Source organism: Mobula birostris, chromosome 3 (assembly GCF_030028105.1).
Source record: "Mobula birostris isolate sMobBir1 chromosome 3, sMobBir1.hap1, whole genome shotgun sequence".
Classification (NCBI taxonomy): domain Eukaryota; kingdom Metazoa; phylum Chordata; class Chondrichthyes; order Myliobatiformes; family Myliobatidae; genus Mobula; species Mobula birostris.
In genome coordinates this window covers 208,074,042-208,096,180 of record NC_092372.1, presented here as the reverse complement: position 1 = coordinate 208,096,180, position 22,139 = coordinate 208,074,042, and the positions used below count along the sequence as shown (strand labels likewise).

The 22,139-nt window shown below is 39.4% G+C and overlaps 1 protein-coding gene across 3 annotated transcripts in view; it reads left to right on the top strand.

Annotated features, from left to right (window-relative positions):
* Window positions 1-22,139, top strand: part of ube3c (ubiquitin protein ligase E3C) — a 152,958-nt gene that overhangs the window by 46,682 nt on the left and 84,137 nt on the right. For all 3 annotated transcript variants that reach the window (XM_072254039.1, XM_072254038.1, XM_072254040.1), the window contains exons 12-14: window positions 9,120-9,206; window positions 11,598-11,758; window positions 16,472-16,704. In XM_072254039.1, the coding sequence (XP_072110140.1) occupies window positions 9,120-9,206; window positions 11,598-11,758; window positions 16,472-16,704 (481 nt within the window). The remainder of the gene's footprint in view (window positions 1-9,119; window positions 9,207-11,597; window positions 11,759-16,471; window positions 16,705-22,139) is intronic.

Below are 22,139 nucleotides of genomic sequence, written 5' to 3'. Positions count from 1 at the left end.
TTTACAGCCTTAATGATTAAAGCAGATGTGACATAATGTACTTAAAAAATATTCTCAGCATAAACCCCTTTGTCTACTGAGCTTTTTCCATTTTGAGGAAATCTCCTTTAGCATTTATTCAGCACTCCCAGTCATAGTCATACTTTATTGACCCCGGGGGAAATTGGTTTTCGTTACAGTTGCACCATAAATAATAAATAGTAATAAAACCACAAATAGTTAAATAGTAATATGTAAATTATGCCAGTAAATTATGAAATAAGTCCAGGACCAGCTTATTGGCTCAGGATGTCTGACCCTCCAAGGGAGGAGTTGTAAAGTTTGATGGCCACAGGCAGGAATGATTTCCTATGACGCTCTGTGCTGCATCTCGGTGGAATGAGTCTCTGGCTGAATGTGCTCCTGTGCCCAACCAGTACATTATGTAGTGGATGGGAGATATTGTCCAAGATGGCATGCAACTTAGACAGCATCCTCTTTTCAGACACCACCGTCAGAGAGTCCAGTTCCATCCCCACAACAGCACTGGCCTTACGAATGAGTTTGTTGATTCTGTTGGTGTCTGCTACCCTTAGCCTGCTGCCCCAGCACACAACAGCAAACATGATAGCACTGGCCACCACAGACTCGTAGAACATCCTCAGCATCGTCCGGCAGATGTTAAAGGACCTCAGTCTCCTCAGGAATAGAGACAGCTCTGACCCTTCTTGTAGACAGCCTCAGTGTTCTTTGACTAATCCAGTTTATTGTCCTAATTCCCTTCCCTGGCATTGACGCCTGTCTTCATGAGATCTTTGAAAGACGATTTATTTTTCATTGGAAGAACTGTAACCTTAAGTACAGGGAATAACTGATTCTTAAATACTGATCTCACCCCGCATGTAGAGTTGTTCAGGTAATGGACGTTCACCCTTAAAGAACTCACAAAGCCTTGCCTGCAAATCTGAGATACGGAATAAAGTTATGTGGGGGGGAAATGTCTTCGTTTCTTGACACAGGTTCAGGTGATACAACTTCGTTACAGAGATTTACGATATCGGTCTGCATTTTGTAAGATACGAATATTGTTAGATATGTAAACTTTATTTGGGCACACTGATCCTTTCAAGCAGAAACTAAACTTTCAATGGTTTCTCTTTTGACTTTGTTCACCTCATCACGTCTCGTGAAGATAGCTGGCTGATTTTGAAATTTTTTATTTGTAAAACCCCCTTTTTGCAGGGCGTCTTTAGAGATGTGGCTCATTGGTGCCTCACTAACAGCCACCGGAATCAGCAGTGAGAAAACCGTTTACAGACTCCATACATATAGAATAGATACGACTTGGGTCCCGGCAAACCCATGAGGTTGGGATGTCTTGCCCGCCCGAATGCCGACTTGTGTGAATACTGTGTAATTTACTGCTTCCTTGCAATTGCCTGGCGGCTAGACCTAACAGAACTGTATACTAGACACACACACACACACACACACACACACACACACACACGCACAGATCACAGAACACACATATCACAGGACACATAAAAGGCTAACAGTGTAGATCACCAACTTTTAATTTGAAGTTGCACTGGTGATGTTGCCTAGCTGGGCAACGAAAAGTCTGCAAGCTAACAAGCCAGCTCGGCAAGCTACTCAACAACAACTACATACAATGATAAAGAAAGTATATTTATGAATATTAGCTTCACCAAACAGTTATTAAAGGAAAGAAAAAAAAAACAAAAGGGCCCATCAAAACTGAGCAGTCAAATGTGCACAGGTTGGAGCTCAAATCACCAATTCATGTTCAACTGATATTTACCAATCCCTGGTAGAAATCCCCCTCTTGGGCTCCATTCCCGCTAGATCAAATCCTACAGCTGGTGCTATCGAGCTGCTTCTCTCTCCATTTCCTGCTGAAGAAAACCTTGACCCACCTTAGTGTCCATCACAAAAACTTCTCCCCCAGCGTTCTCTAGAACCTTATCCCAGTTCCACCATCCTGTTTGGATGACACAACATTCCTAAGCATTCACGAGGAAATCTGCAGATGCTGGAATTTCAAGCAACACACATCAAATTTGCTGGTGAACGCAGCAAGTCAGGCAGCATCTCTAGGAAGAGGTTCAGTCGACGTTTCAGGCCAAGACCCTTTGTCAGGACTAACTGAAAGAAGAGCTAGTAAGAGATTTGAAAGGGGGAGGGGGAGATCCGAAATGATAGAAGACAGGAGAGGGAGGGATGGAGCCAAGAGCTGGATAGTTGATTGGCAAAAGGGATAAGAGAGGATCATGGGACAGGAGGCCTAGAGAGAAAGAAAAGGGGAGGAGGAAGCCCAGAGGATGGGCAAGGAGTATAGTGAGAGGGACAGAGGGAGAAAAAGAATGTGTGTATATAAATAAATAATGGATGGGATATGAGGGGGAGGTGAGGCATTAGCGGAAGTTTGAGAAGTCAATGTTCATGCCATCAGGTTGGAGGCTACGCAGACGGAATATAAGGTAACACATATAAAAGTTGCTGGTGAACGCAGCAGGCCAGGCAGCATCTCTAGGAAGTGGTACAGTCAACGTTTCAGGCTGACTTCATCAGGACTAACTGAAAGAAGAGCTAATAAGAGATTTGAGAGGGGGGAAGGGGAGATCCAAAATGATAGGAGAAGACAGGAGGGGAAGGGATGCAGCCAAGAGCTGGACTGTTGATTGGCAAGAGGGATATGAGAGGATCATGGGACAGGAGGCCTAGGGAGAAAGAAAAGGGGGAGGGGGCTAACCCCCCCCCCCGACACCTCCCTCCCCTTTCTAGGTCTTTTTGTCACTATCTCTGGAGACAGCTTATGTACTGATGTCTACTATAAGCCCGCAGACTCTCACAGCTATCTGGACTATTCCTCTTCTCACCCTGTCTCTTGCAAAAATGCCATCCCCTTCTCGCGATTCCTCTGTCTCCGCCGCATCTGCTCTCAGGATGAGGCTTTTCATTCCAGGATGAAGGAGGTGTCTTGCTCCCATTCCTCCACTATCAACTCTGCTGTCAAACGTATCTCCCCAATTTCACGCGCATCTGCTCTCACTCCATCCTCCCGCCCCCCTCTCTAGGAATAGGGTTCCCCTTGTCCTCACCTACCACCCCACCAGCCTCCGGGTCCAACATATTATTCTCCGTAACTTCCGCCACCTCCAACGGGATCCCACCACTAAGCACATCTTTCCCTCCCCCCCCCCCCCCCGCTTTCCGCAGGGATTGCTCCCTACACGACTCCCTTGTTCACTCGTCCCCCCCCCCATCCCTCCCCACCGATCTCCCTCCTGGCAATTATCCTTGTAAGCGGAAGAAGTGCTACACATGCCCTTACACTTCCTCCCTCACTACCATTCAGGGCCCCAGACAGTCCTTCCAGGTGAGGCCACACTTCACCTGTGAGTTGGCTGGGGTGATATACTGCATCTGGTGCTCCCGATGTGGCCTTCTGTATATTGGTGAGACCCGACGCACACTGGGAGATCGTTTCGCTGAACACCTACGTTCTGCCCACCAGAGAAAGCAGGATCTTCCAGTGGCCACACATTTTAATTCCACATCCCATTCCCATTCCCATTCTGATATGTCTATCCACGGTCTCCTCTACTGTAAAGATGAAGCCACACTCAGGTTGGACGAACAACACCTAATTAATTTTTCTGCTAGAAACCTATCACCCTCGGTTCCATATCACTGCAAAAATCCAACTACAGGTTTCCCCTGCCATCCAGACACTATCAGCAGAACACACTGCTTCAGCAAAAAACCATTACATGAAAAACCCTACAACATTAGCAGTAAAATCATATCCAGGGCATTACATTTGTAAACTGAAAGGTGCTTTGTGGACATTCTTTGGGTAAGAGATAATTGCTTGATCAAGTGGATGGGGAGCTGAAAGAGAAAATAGTATTCATATATCTTATTCACAGAACAGAATCTATAAGCTATTAAATCAAAGTGGTCTTAATTTAAGGACTTAGTAATGGAACAGGCTGGTCAGCCCTTTTGTATGTTCTGCCATTCTATCCGATCTGTGCCATCATTCAATATAAGCCTCCTCTCATCCTCCTATTTGAAAGAATTTGTCCCATTGAAGAGTTTACAATTGCTCTTTTTAAAACAATTCAATTTAAGCTAATTTTAACAGTTTAATTGAAGGACAAAGGATGAACAGATGTTCATCTCACTTCTTTGGGGCTTTTCTCAATTCATTGCTGAACTGTTTCTGTGGCTGTGGCCTGGAGCCATCGAGCTCCTGGACTGGCTGCAGCACTGAACTAGCTCCATGGCTGTGGACTCAATTTGGGGGACTCTGCAGTTCATACTCTGTATTATTTGTTTACTTTTTAATTGTTTACATGATTTGTTTTGTTTTTGCACATTGGACGTTTGATGGTCTTTGTTGTGTGGGTTTTTTCATGAATTATATATTTTGTTTTGTGGCTGTCTGCAAGAAGATGAAACTCAAGGTTGTATATGGTATGCATATTTTGATAATAAATGCACTTTTGAACTTTTTGATTATGGGCAGTATTTTGTTCACTTAGTAAATGAAACAGAATTTCCTGTTAATTCTGAAATCTGTAAAACACTATTTAAAACCATTATTAAAACAGCTTTTTACTCCTATTTAAGGTTTCTCATGGGATTACTCTGTTGCTGAAATTTCACTATTTAAGGTGCATATTTGAAGGAACCTGCTGGTTGTCTCTATTTGATGTATATGTAAAAGTTCATGAGTAATTGGATTGACTGGTTTAGTACCGAGCTTTGATTAATTGTGTGTAATAGTAAAGTAAATGTGTTAGACACTGGAAAAGGCCTGAGTAAATAAAGCAGCAAGAAAGGCCAACAGTCCTGGCTGGAACACTTATTGAAATTCTGAGTAGGTGTAGGATTGAGCTCCGCTGAGCAGAATTTTAATTGTAAATTGGTTTATTATTGTCATTTGTGCCAAGCTACATTGAATGCCATCCATATAGATCATTTCATTACACTGGTGCATTGAGGTAATACAAGAGAAAACAACAGCAATGCAGAATATAGATGTTACAGTTAGCAAGTGTAGTGCAGGCGACAAAGTGCAAGGCCATATCGAAGTAGATTGAGGTAATGAGTCCATCTTTGATTAGGGAGTTTTCTCTTGTCTTATAGCAATGGATTAGAAGCTGTCCTTGAGTCTGCTGATATACTGTTGATGGGAGGAGGGAAAAGGGAATGTCCATGGTGGATGGGGTCTTCAATTATGCTGGCTGCTTCGTTGAGGCATCAAGTACATACAGAGTCCATAGAGAGAATGCTGATATCCATAGATTAATCTGTGTTCACAACTCTGCATTTTTTTTTAGTCTCTGGTGGAGCAGTTGGCATACCAAGACATGATGCATCCAGGCAGCATCTATAATCATTTGATGCATTTATAAAAATTGAAGGTCAAAGGGGTTGTGCCAAATTTCTCTATCCTCTTGAGGAAATAGAGGTGCTGGTGTGCTTTCTTGGGTGAGGCACTTACATGGTTGGAAGAAGACAAGCTAATGGTAATGTTCACTCCTTGGAACTTGAAGCTCTTAATACCCTCATCATTGTTGAAGTAACAGGAGTACGTGCATTGCTGCTCTCCATTTCCTGAAATTAATGATCAGCTCTTTTGTTGACACTGAGGGAAAGGTGTTGTCATGATACTATGCACTAGTCATTCTATCTTCTTCCTGTACTCTGATTTATTTGTTGAGATTCAGCCAACTTCAATAATCTCATCTGTAAATTTGCAGATGAAGTTAGAGCGAAATCTGACCATGAGGTTGTGAGTGTAAAGGTAGTGAAGTAGGGGACTGAATTTCTGAAAACAGAATAGAGTTGGGAAGGAAGCTGAGAAGCAAGACTGCAAGGGTAGTAATCTCGAGATTGCTGCTTGTGCCTTGCAACAGTGAGGATTGGAATGAGGTGGCAGATAACTGTGGCTGAAGAATTGGAGCAAGGGGCAGGGATTCAGATTTCTGGATCATTGAGATCAAACATCAGAAGGAGAAAGGGATTTAGGAGTCCTCGTGCAAGAGATATGAGGCTTTATAAGACACTAGTCAGGCTGCACTTGGAGTATTGTCAATGGTTTTGGGTCCCTTATCTCAGAGGATGTGTTGTCATTGGAGAGGGGTCAGAGGGTGGGCAGAGGTGAATCTCGTTGAAACCTGCCCAATGTTGGAAGAACTAGATAAGGTGGATGTGGAGAGGTTCCCTCTGGTGGAGGTATCCAGAACTAGAGGGCATGAACCTTTTGAGCAGAAATAAGGAGTAATTTTTTTGCCAAAGAGTGGTGAATCTGTGGAATGCTCTGCTACAGACTGTGGTGGAGGCCAAGTCTGTGGGTATATTTAAAGTGGAAGTTGAGGGATTCCTGATTGGTCAGGGCATCGAGAGATATGGTGAGAGGGAAGGTGTATGGGTTGAATAGGATCAGGGATCAGCCATAATGAAATGGCGGAGCAGACTCAATGGGCTGAATGGCCTAATTCTGCTCCCATGTCTTATGGACACAGCCTTGTGGCACTAGTCTTGACGATAATTTTAAAATGTTTATTTTGAAGGTAGGCAGTGACAGATATTTTGCTGCCTATCCTTACTGATTGTGCTCTGTTGTTGTGTTGGTCAGGGATCCAGCTCCAAACGGGAGGTTTTGGAGTCTCAGGTCAAGAAATTTGCAGTTGAGTTTGCTTGGAATTATTGTATTGAAGGCGGAGCTGTAATCTATAAACACTAGCCTAACATACCTGATTTCTGGTCAAAGTGGGAGAATTAAAGCTTTAAAAACAGAAGAATGGCATCAGAATGCCATCGCCTCCTTCTGGTGCTCCTCCCCCCTTTTCTTTCTTGCATGGCCTTCTGTTCTCTCCCATCAGATACCCCCTTCTCCAGCCCTGTATCTCTTTTACCAATCAACTTCCCAGCTCTTTACTTCATCCCTCCTCTCCTGGTTTCACCTATCAGCTTGTGTTTCTCTCTCCCACCTTATAAATCTACTCCTTTTTTTTCTCCAGTCCTGCTGAAGGGTCTGGAACTGAAACATCCACTGTACTTTTTTTCCACAGATGCTGCCTGGCCTGCTGAGTTCCTCCAGCATTTTGTGTGTATTACCAGAATGAGGGCATACACTGGATATAAAGAAAAGGATGAAAATTATTGAATGGAGTTAATACCTAACTAAGGAGTCAGAGAACTGTAGATTAACGTAGCTATCGACTATGTAAAAAAAAACAGATTTATTTAAACTTTTATTTCAAAATTAGGTTAGCTGTCGATGTCTTGTCCTCATTTCCTATACATTGGTAATAACAAATTTCCCATCATATTGTTGTGTGGTATAAAAGGTAGCTGTTGGGTTTACTGCGTAATTTTTACGTAAGTGTGCAAAAAGATTTTTGAATTAGGTGTAATCGTTTGTTCAGAAGTAATACCTTCCTATTTGTCTATTACATTGGAAGTGTTAATTTCCAAGTGTTCATTTTGTTAATCCTTTCAAAGAAAAATGTGAAAGTGATAACTTCAGGATCTGGGGATAAGAGTGCCCATTGAAATACCCTGTATTTGAACGGGAACAGTGTCACCTATCTTTGGCACTTCTTAAATTAAAAATGCTTGTATAGTTATTCTTAGTTGCTGCTTCCAGTAATCTATTTTGCCCACAAAACTTGACGTGTGAACTAGAAAAGAATCTAAGTTTAAAGTGCTGGTGTTGGTTTGTTTTGAATAGGAACAATGCAAAGTTAGGGAAAGAGAAAAGGTGTTGCTTTAAAACTCCAAGTTAATCCTTGCTGCTATGGCTGTATGTGGCTATACAAGAAGTAATGGCACTTAAAAGGCCTGAAATTATTTTTAAGCAAATGTGTAATAAGACTGGCAACTTTTTTCCACACAATATCTGAATTTTTTCTACTTCTGGAAATTTGCTGTTGTCTGTTTTATGCTATCATCCAAGACCAATTTCAGCCGAAAGAATCTTCATAGGTTGCCTATGTATGTAATGGCTTTGTCAATGACATGAGACAGTATGTTGAAAAAAGCTTGGAAAGTTTCCCATATCAGCTGCAGATATCATGTCTCAAATATCTGTCACATCATGTTTTTCCATTGGTTCAGAGGGAAATGAGTTTTGTGACAGCTGGCTATCTTCGACAGTTACTTTCATGAGATTCTGTCTGTTATAAAATTTGGCTGTAAGTGTCTCATTGTACATGACCTTTACTATATTGTTTATGCCAAGAGTTTCTCATTTACATTTAATTTCATGTAGAAAATATGGAATTTCTCTAGGAAAATTTTGCACTTACTGATTTAAATTTGGTCTTAATAATTCACTTAATTTAGCTCATTACAGAAGTGAACTTGTCGTGGAAAAAATAAGTAGTACTCTTTTAAAAAAAAGTAGAATTGATTCTAGGCAGGTAATTGACATTCTTTGTCAAAGCCCCCATCCATTAAAATTGCTTATAGTTGCTACTTTGCAAAATCCCTCTCTTGCTGTTAAAGTACTAAGTTACTTGGATGATGTATTTCATGCTAAGAGCTAAGAACTGAAATGTATTTTTTATACTAGAAAACAAATCTGTATTTTCTATTTTCCAAGACTTCATTGGGCAGACAAATTGATTGTCATGAGCTAATTAAAAAAAAAAAATGAGAAAAATCTGAAATAATGATGCTGGTATGAAACGTTGTGTAATTCTGTGCTTGAACTGACGCAAAATAATGTTCGAGCAATTATAACTATTCAGTCACTAACAAAGGGAGCAAAAGGAATAAATTTCATATCATTGGAATGTTACAGTGTACTTCTCAGATTTGTTCTTTCATATTCCTCAGAATTAGTCTCATAATTAAAATTTGTATGAAACCAAGAATTTCTCATTTTTATTTCCCAATTTTCTTTTGATTTATAACAAGTTTTGTACTGAGCATCATACTCTGTTGTTTGTAATCAGAAAATGATTAGCAGTAATAAATTATTGTATATGGCATAGGATTGAGTTGATTGTTGGGGAAATTTTTGAACTTAGAATTTAAATTAGACCTTCCATAATTTATAGATGTTTCTGACAATCAATATTTTTTTCTTTCAGACTTCTTTATAGTTTGGCATTTAACGCACGATTCATGCGTCACCTTTGGAATTTGATTACATCTGTAACAACAAAAATGATAACAGGGTAAGAAAGGTGCATTTTTTTTTGTGTTCTGTATTCTTAAATTTCTGAGATGTGGGCATACTTGTCAAGGCTAGCTTTTAATGCCCATCCCTAATCGTCTTGGAAGATGCTGGTGAGCTATTGCTTTGAGCTGCTGCTTTGAAGACCACTTTGAAGATGCTTAAGTTGTTGCTAGTGGAGAGTTCAAGGGGTGTAGTAGTTCATGAATTGAGTTGTACATAAAATTCACATCTTTTGACATTCTCATCTGCTGGCTGCCTATGTCTTTTTTTGCATGATATGGGTCACAGGTCCAGCTAAGTATTTTGCTGAATGACTGCGCTACACTTCATGAATGATGCACCTGTTCTTAAACACTTAATGTTACTCATTGAGAAATGCTCTTCTCATTTTCTAGGAATTGAAGTTTGGTTCTATTGGCATCTGTTTACCATTGCACCTTTAAGTCCCATTTGTATTACAATTGCTTTTCTGTTGATACTGTATTATGCACAACTGTTTCATTAAACCAATGCAAGACTGTATAGAATATGGCTGAGATGAATCATATTAATTAAAAACAAGGATTAGCTTTTTGGGCAACACAAACAATGCTGGAGAAACTCAGCAGGTCAGGCAGCATTGCTGTAGATTTTCAGCATCTGCAGTCTCATATATCTGATTAGCTTTTTGAGTAATTTGTAACCATGCATCTGAATGCACGTGACTGTTTCAAACACCTCAAATGACTATTCACAAGCTGAATCAGATAAAAACATTACGTGGTTAACAGGTGTATTATCTACAATGTGTAGTGCAGTAACTCAGCTCATATTTACTTCAAGGATTTTAGGGAATATATTAAGTTTTCTTTTTATCAACTATCGTAGCTTCTTGAACACCAAGTTACAAAAACAAGTTCCAATTATGTATCTTAATTTAAAATATTGCATGGGAATTAACAGAAGAAATGTCCTGTAGGACTGTGCAGAGTAATTCAGACAGGGGACCTTGAGCCCAGTTTAAGATACGGGTATTGAGGAGCTTCTTAGAGGAAGGGAGAGAGGCATACTCGTTTGCTTATGCAATACATTCATATGCCATCATTTGCCTAGTTTTAAGATAATTGAGTAATAAGTGCAGCTTCTTTAGTTTTCTGTATTAATGAATTCCTTGGCATCAACTAATGTTATTTTGATAGGCATGAAATTAATATTTCACCAGATTTAGAATTAGGTGGGCAGTCTTATGATAAGGAGTTACTGAAGCATGAGATGAGAAGGAATAGCAGTGGTTAATCCTTAGAATCCTCTGTTCCAGAGAACTGTGAATGCTGAATCATTCCACATAGTTGGATTTTTGCAGTGATATGGAACCGAGGGTGATGGGTATCTGGCAGAAAAATGAACTGAGACCAAAATCAATTTAGTTTTTTTTATTGCAGGCTCAAGCAGGATGTATCACCTTCTCCTGCTCCTATTTTCTGTTCCTATAAAAATATATTATTGAGATATATCATTTTTAGAAGCTGAATGACAACACTTTTCAGACTTTTGGGTCTGAATTTGCAACACTTAGAACTGATGAGTCATAATACTATGAAATTAATATATTCAAGTACTGTGTGCACTGAATCAATGCTAAATGTTTTAAGTATCCTTTATACTCCCAGATTACTACATTCACTTTTATTTGGAGCGCTGCTTTCACTGTCAATTCTGAATTACATGACCATATGGGTAACCTTAGCAATATTAAAGAAGAGTTTGCTATAAACAGCGTCACTAGCCAGTTCTTCAAATAAAAAGACTAATTTGACCAGTTTGAGGGCAAGCAAGATTTTTAGAGAATTTTTTGTTGGACTTAGTTTTTGAAGCAACTACTGAGTCCTATATCAAAAGTGGCATATGCTTTAATTTGTATAATATTTATATGATCTTGATCTTTATATGATCTAAGTCATTTTCATATTGGGACTATTTGCTTAAAGAAGTGACATATCTACAGTAATTCATTTTCTATTCAGTGGTGTTTCCTAAAGGTTAAATTTGAGAGTTTGGGAGAGTGCGGCAAGTTTCTATTTTAGTATAGCCTTCAGGAGACTGAAAAATAGGAGATGATCCCTTTTATTGATTTCTAGTATTAGCTAACTTTCCTCTTGCTATTAATGAGAAAAGAAACAAATCCAGCATTATTTTTGTAGCAACTCTAGAGAACTTTACTGGAACAATTGTTTCTTCCTGTTGTGTATTACTAATTTTTCCACTAATTAGATCAAGAAGATACATTTTCAGATATCAACTGGCTTATTTTGTATAGGTTTTGGCTGTTTTATTTGTAGAATAGTATTTTATTGATTGTGCAACATTTATCAGAATTTCTTCATTAATGTTATGTTTTTGTGCATTTTAGGTCTTTGGTCCCTTTGCTTCATCTGATCTCACGAGGTTCTCCAATGTCACTTGAGGACTCTCATCGGATCATACCTCTCTTTTACCTCTTTAGTTCCCTCTTCAGCCATTCCCTTATTTCAATACATGACAATGAATTCTTTGGAGAACAAGCTCAAGGAGGTAACATGCATAAATGGAACATGGTTTCAAATAGTTTTTTTTTCTACAGTGCTAAGCTGCTGCAGAAGGTATTTTCAAGTTGAATCATGTACCGAAATGATAAGCATATTGAGGGGCATGCAAAAGTTTGGGCACCCCTGGTCAAAATTTCTGTTACTGTGAATAGTTAAGTGAGTAGGAGATGAACTGATCTCCAAAAGTCATAAAGTTAAAGATGAAACATTCTTTTCAACATTTTAAGCAAGATTAGTGTATTATTTTTGTCTTGTGCAATTTTAGAGTGAAAAAAAGGAGAGGAGCACCACGCAAAAGTTTGGACATCCCAAGAGATTTGAGCTCTCAGATAACTTTTACCAAGGTCTCAGAGCTTAAAGTTAGCTTTTTAGGGCCATGGCTTGTTCACAGTCATCGTTAGGAAAGGCCAAGTGATGCAAATTTCAAAGCTTTATAAATACCCTGACTCCTTAAACCTTGTCCCAACAATCAGCAGCCATGGGCTCCTCTAAGCAGTTGCCTAGCACTCTGAAAATTAAAATAAGTGATGCCCACAAAGCAGGAGAAGGTTATAAGAAGATAGCAAAGTGTTTTCAGGTAGCTGTTTCCTCAGTTCATAATGTAATTAAGAAATGGCAGTTAACAGGAACAGTGGACGTCAAGTTGAGGTCTGGAAGACCAAGAAAGCTTCCTGAGAGAACTGCTGGTAGGATTGCTAGGAAGGCAAATCAAAAACCCCCGTTTGCTGCAAAAGACCTTCAGGAAGATTTAGCAGACTCTGGAGTGGTGGTACACTGTTCTACTGTGCAGCGACACTTGCACAAGTATGACCTTCATGGAAGAGTCATCAGAAGAAAACCTTTCCTGCGCCCTCACCACAAAATTCAGCGTCAGAGGTTTGCAAAGGAACATCTAAACAAGCCTGATGCATTTTGGAAACAAGTCCTGTGGCCTGATGAAGTTAAAATAGAAATTTTTGGCCACAATGAGCCAAAGGTATGTTTGGAGAAAAAAGGGTGCAGAATTTCATGAAAAGAACACCTCTCCAACTGTTAAACACGGGGGTGGATCAATCATGCTTTGGGCTTGTGTTGCAGCCAGTGGCACGGGGAACATTTCACTGGTAGAGGGAAGAATGAATTCAATTAAATACGAGCAAATTCTGGAAGCAAACATCACACCGTCCGTAAAAAAAAGCTGAAGATGAAAAGAGGATGGCTTCTACAACAGGATAATGAACCTAAACACACCTCAAAATCCACAATGGACTACCTCAAGAGGCGCAAGCTGAAGGTTTTGCCATGGCTCTCACGGTCCCCCGAAAATCATCGAAAATCTGTGGATAGACCTCAAAAGAGCAGTGCATGCAAGACGGCCCAAGAATCTCTCAGAACTAGAAGCCTTTTGCAAGGAAGAATGGGCGAAAATCCCCCAAATAAGAATTGAAAGACTCTTAGCTGGCTACGGAAAGCGTTTACAAGCTGTGATACTTGCCAAAGGGGGTGTCACTAAGTATTGACCATGCAGGGTGTCCAAACTTTTGCTTCGGGCCCTTTTTTTGTTATTTTGAAACTAAAAGATGGAAATAAAAAAGTAATCTTGCTTAACATATTAAAGAAATGTGTCACCTTTAACTTTATGCCTTTTGGAAATCAGGTCATCTTTTACTTGCTTAGCTATTCACAGTAACAGAAATTTTGACCAGGAGTGCCCAAACTTTTGGATGCCACTTTTTCCACAGTGCTAAGCTGCTACAGAAGGTATTTTTAAGTTGAATCATGTACCGAATGATAAGCATATATAGTACCTCATTTTTCTCCCCTTATAGCTGTTTTGCTATAAACGCCAATGTTAATTATGGGGCGTATTTGCTACTTTTTTCTTCATTCCCGAATCGTACTTTACACCAAAGCTTATTTAAAAATTATAATGATTATTTGGGTACCTTGTCTTCTCCCCCACCCCCCATCTCTCCATAAGTGAAAATCCTAAAAGACTACGGATGCTAGATATCTGAAATGGAAACAGATGCTGGGAGCAGTCAGCCAGTAATTACCATGTCTATGGAAAGAGAAACAGTTATGTTTCAGATTAAGGATTCTTCATCAGAACTCATTGTGAGAACATCACAGCCAAGCTCTGTTTTTGTCCAACAATGCTTCTTGAATGTTTTAGTTAAATACTGGATAATATGGCACAGCATGTTGTTTGCTTCTCCACGTTACCCGGTTAATGAGTTCTGTCGTTACTTCTGCATCCATGTTTGTGTGTTATTTTAACTTAATTTCTGGGATGGATACATACTGGCAGTGCCAAGATGTGTTGCTCATTTATAATTGCCCTTGAAAACGTAGTGGTGATCCATTTTCTTGTGTCGCTGAATTTCTTTCAGTGGATGCAGCCCAACAGTGCTGTTGGTAGTAACTTGTATTATTTAGATCAAATAATGAGGAAATTGTTGTATTCAAGGCCAGGTCAATGCATGATTAGGCTGTTCACATGCACCTAATGTCCTTGTTCTGTTTTGTGTTGCAGATTTTGGAAATTGCTGTGTGAATAGGTCAGGCAAATAATTATGCTGGCTTTTTGTATATGACACATACTGTAGCCACAGTCTTGCAGTAGTAATGGAGGGAATGAATACTGTCGAGAGAGCTGGACTGCCAATTAAGCGGGTTACTTTGTTCTGGATGGTGACTACTTGATTTTTGTTTTGGGAGTTGCGCCTATCAAGACAAATGGAGAGTTTTCTGTAGTTCTGGAATTGAGCCTTGTAAATGGTGGAAGGACCTTGGGGTGTCCAGTTCTGAATTGCTCTCGTGAAATATTCAAGTCATCGTATTTATTGTCATGTACAGAAGTACAGTGAGGTACGGCTACAATGTAGATTCAGACAACACAACATACTTTTGTTATTGTTCAAAATTCAAAATAAATTTACTAACAAAATACCTGTCACCATATACAACCCTGGGATGAATTTTCTTGCAAGCATTCATGGTAAGTACAGGAAACAGAATAGAATCAATGAAGGACCACACCCAACAGGACGGACAAACAACAATGTGCAAAAACAACAAACTGCAAAATTCTAAAGGAAAGAAGAGAAAAAAAATTAATAAATAAAAAAAAGTAAACATTGGGAACATGAGATGAAGAGTCCTTGAAAGTGAGCCCATGGTGTGTGGGGAAAATACAATGATGGGGTGAGTGAAGTTGAGTAAAGTTATCCCATTTGGTTCAAGAGCCTTATGGTTGAGGGGTAATAATTGTTCCCGAACCTGAGGCTCCTGTATCTCCTTCCTGATGGTAGCAGTGAGAAGAGAGGATGACCTGGATAATGGAGCCCTTGATGATGGATGCTGCTTTCCTGCGACAGCGCTCCACGTAGGTGTGCTCAATGGCAGAGAGGGTTTACCCATGATGTACTGGACTGTATCTACTTCTTTTTGTAGGCTATTCAATTCAAGGACATTGGTGTTTCAATACCTGGCCATGATAAAACCAATCAATATACTCTCCACTGCACATCAATAGAGATTTGTGAAAGTTTTAAACGAGATGCCAAACCTCTGCAAACTTCCAAGAAGGTAGAGGAGCTGCCGTGCTTTCTTTGTAATGGCATCTATGTGCTGGAACCCAGGACTGATCCTGTAAACCTCCAAGGAATTTAAAGTTGCAGAGCTTCTGCAGCTCTGATACCCGCAGTGAGACTGGCTCATGTACCTCTGGTGTCCTCCTGAAATCAATAATCAGCTCCTTGGTCTTGCTGACATTGAGTGAGAGGTTGTTGTTGTGGCACCACTCAGCCAGACTTTGGCTTTACATCAGACAGAGAGGGGAAAAAAGATTTGGCAAAGCAAGACAATGCAAGGAAAAAAAGTCCATGTTAGTGCAAGAAATCATCTGTAGTGTTCCATTGCTGAGGTAGAATTAGGGTCATGCAGGTCAGTTCAAGAACCTGATGGTTATAGAAAGGAAACTGTTCTTGAACCTGGCGGTGTAGGTAGTTGATCAGCTAAGTCAAAAGGTTTGATTTCGTAGCAAATTAAGTGAGCCATTAGGAGAGGTTGCTAAGTTATAATTACCTAATTACATGTTTTATTTATCAGATTTATTTTATAAAATCCAGCTATGACAGAGCAATGGAGGGCTATGAAAGTAGGTGTTTACCAAATGCATTCATTCTTTTGCTGCTTATTATTAAATATTGTAAAGCTATAATTGGTTACATTTTGCTCACAAATCCTAGTGTTTGAGCATCTGACTGACTTCATTCCATTTCCAGCATTTTCTTTAAACTCACAAAGGCTCCACTTCCCACACTGCTTAAACTCAATGGGGCCTATTCCATAGTCTGTTGAAACTTACCAGGTTTTCGTTCCGTGCACTCTTTTTCATGGGAAATTTTATTATATTATTGTGTAATAACAAATAGAGTGAATTAAAATGTATTGGTATATTAATAGCAGTAATATCCAGTCTGGAAAATCTTGATCGACAGTAAAATTTTTATTGTAGTTAGCCATTGAAACCATTACTATTTATTTAGTCCATTTGCTTCATGATTTTTAAATTCCTAGCTGGTTATAAATGTTAAATTACATGAAGTAATTAGCAATTAAAAAGGGAACTATATCCAGGGTATTTTCTCAACTATAACTTGTTTACATGAAAACTTGGTTGAATCTCAGTAATGTTGCCATTTTGCTTCTTTAGGAGTGAGTCAACATCCAGTTACAATGATGCCATTCACTTTAAGAGAGTTAGTAACATTATCCCGTTGTCTCCGGGATGCTTGTCTTGGAATAATTCATTTGGCATATCCAGAAACCAAACCGGAGGTTCGCGAGGAGTACATTGTTGCATTTAAGAGCATTGGTGTCCATACAAATGCAGAAATGCAAGAACGAATTGAGTCTGAGAGGAAAAGGTGGATTCAACTCTTTAAGGTATAGTAGAAGAGTAAGAACATATAAATAACTAGCATTTTTAGTTGAACCATAAATGCAACAAATATTTTGAAATTAGCTATATATTTATTTTGTATCTTGTACCATTCTGAGGTTACTCTTGGAAAGGGTGCAACACTTTCTTTTGCTTATTCATGTAGACTTCAAAGGCTGAGCCGGTATTTAATTGCCCAACCCTAATTAACCTTGAGGTGGTGGTGGTGAACTGTCGCTTTGAACTGTTGCAGTCCTTGAGTTGTGGGTATGCCCCCAGTGCTGCAAGGAATGGAGTTCAAAGATTTTGAGTTAGCAGCAATGAAAGAATAGTGATATATTTCGAAGTCAAGATAGTACGTGGCTTGGAATGTAACTTTCAGGTGGTGGTATTCCTATGCTTTTGTTCTCCTTTACCGTCTAGCTGATTCAGGTTGTGGGAAGGGTCATGGTGAGTTGCTGCAGTGCATCCAGTAGATAGTGGAGTGAGTAAATGATTGTGCGCTAGGTTTTATTGAATTGGCTGTTATATCCTGTAAGATGTCAGACTCCTTGTGAGTTTTTGAAGCTGTACTCATCTAAGCAACTGCAGAGTATTCCATTACCCTGAGCCCTGTAGATGGTGGGTGAACCTTCTGGGAAGTTAGACAAGTTACTTGCTGCAAAACTCTGAGCCTCTGACTTGCTCTTACAGCTGTTGTATATATGGCTACATATTGTTGGATGTATTTAAGGTAGAGGCTAATAGGTTCTTGATTGGTGAGGGAGCTTGGAGAAAATGGATTAATGGTGTTCAAGGGGGAAAAGACAATGTCAGAACAGACTCCAGGTGGAATGGTTTAATTTTGCTCCTATGTCTTGTAGTCTTATGGCTACTCCCATTCAGATTCCAATAAACGGGTAGTAATAGTGGAGGATTTGGTGATGGTAATGCTGTTGAATTTAAGAAGGTGATAGTATTTTTTTATTTTTTGGATATTATTATTGGAGACAAAAGACTATATGTATCATCATTCCCTGGCGTTTTTGTGGCATGAATGGTACCTGCTACCTGGAATTTATGACTTGGTAATGAGTGTCTGAATGTGCAATAGTAATGACATGTATCGAAAACTGAGATGCATAGAGTTTTGTATTTAAACAGAAACGAGAGACTTGACAAGGTGCAGCATTAGCCATGACCTTACTTGATGGTGGAAAAGGATCATGGGTTTATGTTGCTTTCCTAATTTCTTGTAAATGAAAGTTAAATTAATCTTTTCAGGGTGGCTTTGCCTACTATTGAAAGATCCATTTTCTCGATTAAGAACCAGCACAAAGATTTTCAAAACAGGAGGAAACCATATCATCATTTGACCTTCTTATTTCATTTAATTTGATCACAGCTGATGGGTAGCTTTCTACTATTTGCATATCTGGGTGCCATAACCTGCAATGAAACCTTAATTTGAAACAGTTTCCATGAGTGTCATTATTACAGCTGTACTGAGTGGGTTCTCTATACCTAGTGGCATCAATGTTTTACAGAGTAGGACAGCTGCTGTTTTCAATTTTCTTTTAACAATACCTCATAACATTTCTGCTTAATGGTTCTTTCAAACATATTCTGTAAAATTTCCACAATGTAATTTGAATTTACTCTCTTAAATTAAAAATCCATTCATTTTTATCCTATGATTTAAGTTTTGGAATGTGATAGAATAGTTGGTTTTGTTAATTTTTGTTTTATGTTCAATGGCATTAACCATTATCAAGATGGTAAATTCTTAAAATATCATTGTGAAATTGCTGGAAAATCTCAGCAGGTGACATCTGTGAACTAACTAGGAAAGAGGAAACTAATTAGTTATATGTTACAGAGAGGGTGAATCAAATCAGGTTTAATTGCCATTCAAACCATACATGGATACAGCTGATTGAGACAGTGTTCCTCTGGGGCCAAGGTGTAAAAACATACACATGCATTCAAAATAAGGAGAAAGGAAAAAAAGAATATAGTCATGTAAGAAAACAAATTTTTAGACCAAGTTCCTGAGGGACAAGTCCTGCAAATTGATGACACAAAATTCTGTGCAGGTGCTAGGGTCAAAGCAACATGCACAACACACTGGAGGAACTCAGCAGGTCGGGCAGCATCAGTGGAAACGAACAGTCAACGTTTCAGGCCCGTCCAGCCTGGAATTCCATTGATCCATCACTGGAGGGCAGCACCAACGGGAGACACCACCCCCAACCGAGCCCAGATGCTGTGCTCCAATGCAAGCCTGAGGAGTGAGGCCTAGTCCTAGTTATAGCCGAGGTGATGCTGCCGCCTCACCGCCTGTCACACCACCAAACAAGAGAAGCAGGCCTACGGCAATCAATGTCCCACAGGGTCTAATGATTGCAAAGAAACATCCAAGACGGTCACTCATGGTTTCACTGCATGCCACCTTCGCGCCAACTTGAAGGCACCAACTCTGATGCCTCTGAGTAGTAGGCAGCAGCACGGTCTCCACCCAGGTCAGCTCTTCCGAACCCAATCTGGTTTCTCTTGCAGCCTGGCTCAAACCCCTGGACCACTGGCCTGCTCTTATTGGCACCCTGGCCAGCTACTTGGAACAATGAGCAGCTCACGGATGCAATGGGCCTACTGTACAGGTAGTTATTGGAGTAAAGAATAGTCTTACTATGTATAAAAACATATTTAACAAGGAGAAAAAGCACCTTTAGTTGGCTCCTGAGAATTTGCTGCGTGTATACATGCCATCCTACTGGAAGGCAAGGTAGTATGACAAAGGACATATCTATGACAGGGTATGACCAGGATTGCAATTGGGATGAGCTGCAGATGAAGCTAACTTAATAGAATAGTAGGTTTATGTGTGCTTCAAGAACTCTGCTGTAATTTGCTAGGTCGCTATTTTCTGAGTTATCATTTTAATCCTTGTAAAAGATGCAATACAGCAGGTACTGATGAAATTAACTGGATCACGGTATGCATGGTATATGTTAGACTAAATAAAAAATGGCTCTAGTTGGCCCTTGATATGAATGCAGGGTGACGGGTAGACAGAATAACTTGCTTTTCTCAAAGCTGTTTCACTGTGTAAAGTTTCTGTTGCTTCTCCTTGCCCTTTAAAGGCACATTCAGTCTCCATACAAGATATACAAAAGGTCTTAATTATGTTTCCTTTGAATGAGTTGCCAGATTATTTGTAATGGGGATCAAGAAAAGATGAGCTCATAGTGACAGAAGCAAAATGAAGTGTTAAATCATAAATGGTTCACCTCATTATTGGATTCTATATTGCTAGCTATAATTGTTACAAATAAACTGTGAACTTCCATTGGAAAAAAAATTTGTAAGTGACATAGAACAAGAAACATGGTGGTCTACTGATGCTTTTCATTTAAACTTTGCAAAAATGAAATGCATTTCCCAGATTGAATATTAGATTTATAGTTTTATTTCCCAGTGACCCATAACACGCTAATGTGGAGAGGAAGCCATCAACCAATTCTTCTGTTCCTTTATCGCAGCTTTTTTTGGATCAGAACAAAGCTATCTATTTAATTGAAAGAAGTTAATTGAATGAAAATGATCAACTAAGCTTGTATTAATATTGCTAATGGAAGATTCTGCTTGGCTGTGTTTGGAAAGAGATGTCATGCTGGAGTTTTGCAGGCACACATTAATGCTTGCACTTAACCTGATGGGCTAATTAAGGAATGCTTATTCATTCTACAAGTCAGGGATAGCTGCTATTCAAACCAATCAGCTTATTCTTTATAATGTATTGCACTTAAAGAAAGCTGTTAGGACTGGCAAGGATAGTAACTGATGATCTTTTGATTGAGATGAATACAGTGTTAATATATTAGTAAATTTAAAATTATAATTAGGAAGGCTAGTGAATCATTGGCAAAATAACTTGTTTTTTGACTAATTTTAGTCAATTTATATGGAGTAATTAAATAGTTCAATTTGATTTATAGGCTGACTGAAGGTAATACTGGTTTCTTCTTGAGAGAAGACAATTGTTTTAAATTGTGTAGTTATTCAAGTGAGCTTGAAGATCACTTGGACAGTTGCCTTGCACTTGCTATAAATGTGAACCATATGTGTTCTTTCTTAAGACATGCTGAAAGCAACTTGCTAATTGATATGGTCAGCCATTTGCAGAGGATTTGAGGCATTTGTCACTTAAATTGTTTAAATGACAGCTTGTTAAGGTAATATCCAAATCAGGATTAATTGGAGTGCTGGTTCGTTATTGTTTCTTCTGGCTTTAAGATTAGCTTTAAGTTTACTATGATTAGATTGTACATTGTGTGGCATGAGTGTCATACTTGATTTTTTTTATCCAGTGGTTAATCCATATTCATGATTGAAATGCTGGAACTATTTAGCAGGTCAAGCTTTATTCGTTGTGAAAAACAATTAACAGTTCAGATTTGTGACCTGTCCTTAGGCTGCAGTGTTCAGATTTATCTGCATTAGCAACTTTGAAGTTTACCAAAGTTTGTTGTTGAATATATAATTTACTTATATTTTCTATGGTTCTGTGCACTTTTCATTATGGTTTTGATAAATGCATTGCAGCACATACCAGCTATGTAGGTTCTCTGTTTATCACAGATTATATGATTAAGGGGAGCATGCCTTATGAGAATAGGTTGAGTGAACTTGGCCTTTTCTCCTTGGAGCAACAGAGAATGAGAGGTGACCTGATAGACCTGTACAAGATAATGAGAGGCATTGATCGTATGGATAGTCAGAGGCTTTTTCCCAGGGCTGAAATGGCTAGCATGAGAGGACATAGTTTTAAGGTGCTTGGAAGTAGGTACAGAGGAGATGTCAGGGGTAGATTTTTTATGCAGAGAGTGTTGAGTGTGTGGAATGGGCTGCTGGCGACGGTGGTGGAGGCGGAAACGATAGGGTCTTTTAAGAGACTGCTGGATAGGTGCATGGAGCTTAGAAAAAGAGAGGGCTATGGGTAAGCCTGGGTAATTTCTAAGGATAGGACATGTTCGGCACAGCTTTGTGGGCCATCTATGTTTCTATATGCTCACACTGAATATTTGATCTGCTGTGCATGATTGTAATGTGGTGTATTATTGATAAATTGGTTTATTATTGTCACATGTACTGACATACCATGAAAAACTGTTTTGTATGCCACCCATTCAGATTTTTTCAGTGCATTGAGGGAGTACAAGGGAAATCGATAACAGAATGCAGAATAAAATGTAACGGAAAAAGTGTAGTGCAAGCAGACAATGAAGTGCAAGGTCGTAATAAGGTGGATTGTGAGGACAGCAGCCTATTCTTCTCGCACTAGATGATAGAAGCTGCCCTTGACCCTACTAGTACATTCTTACGGGTTTTTGTATCCTCTGCCTAATGGGATGTTGTCAAGAGCAAATTTCTAGGGTAGGTGGTGTTTTTGATTTTAAAA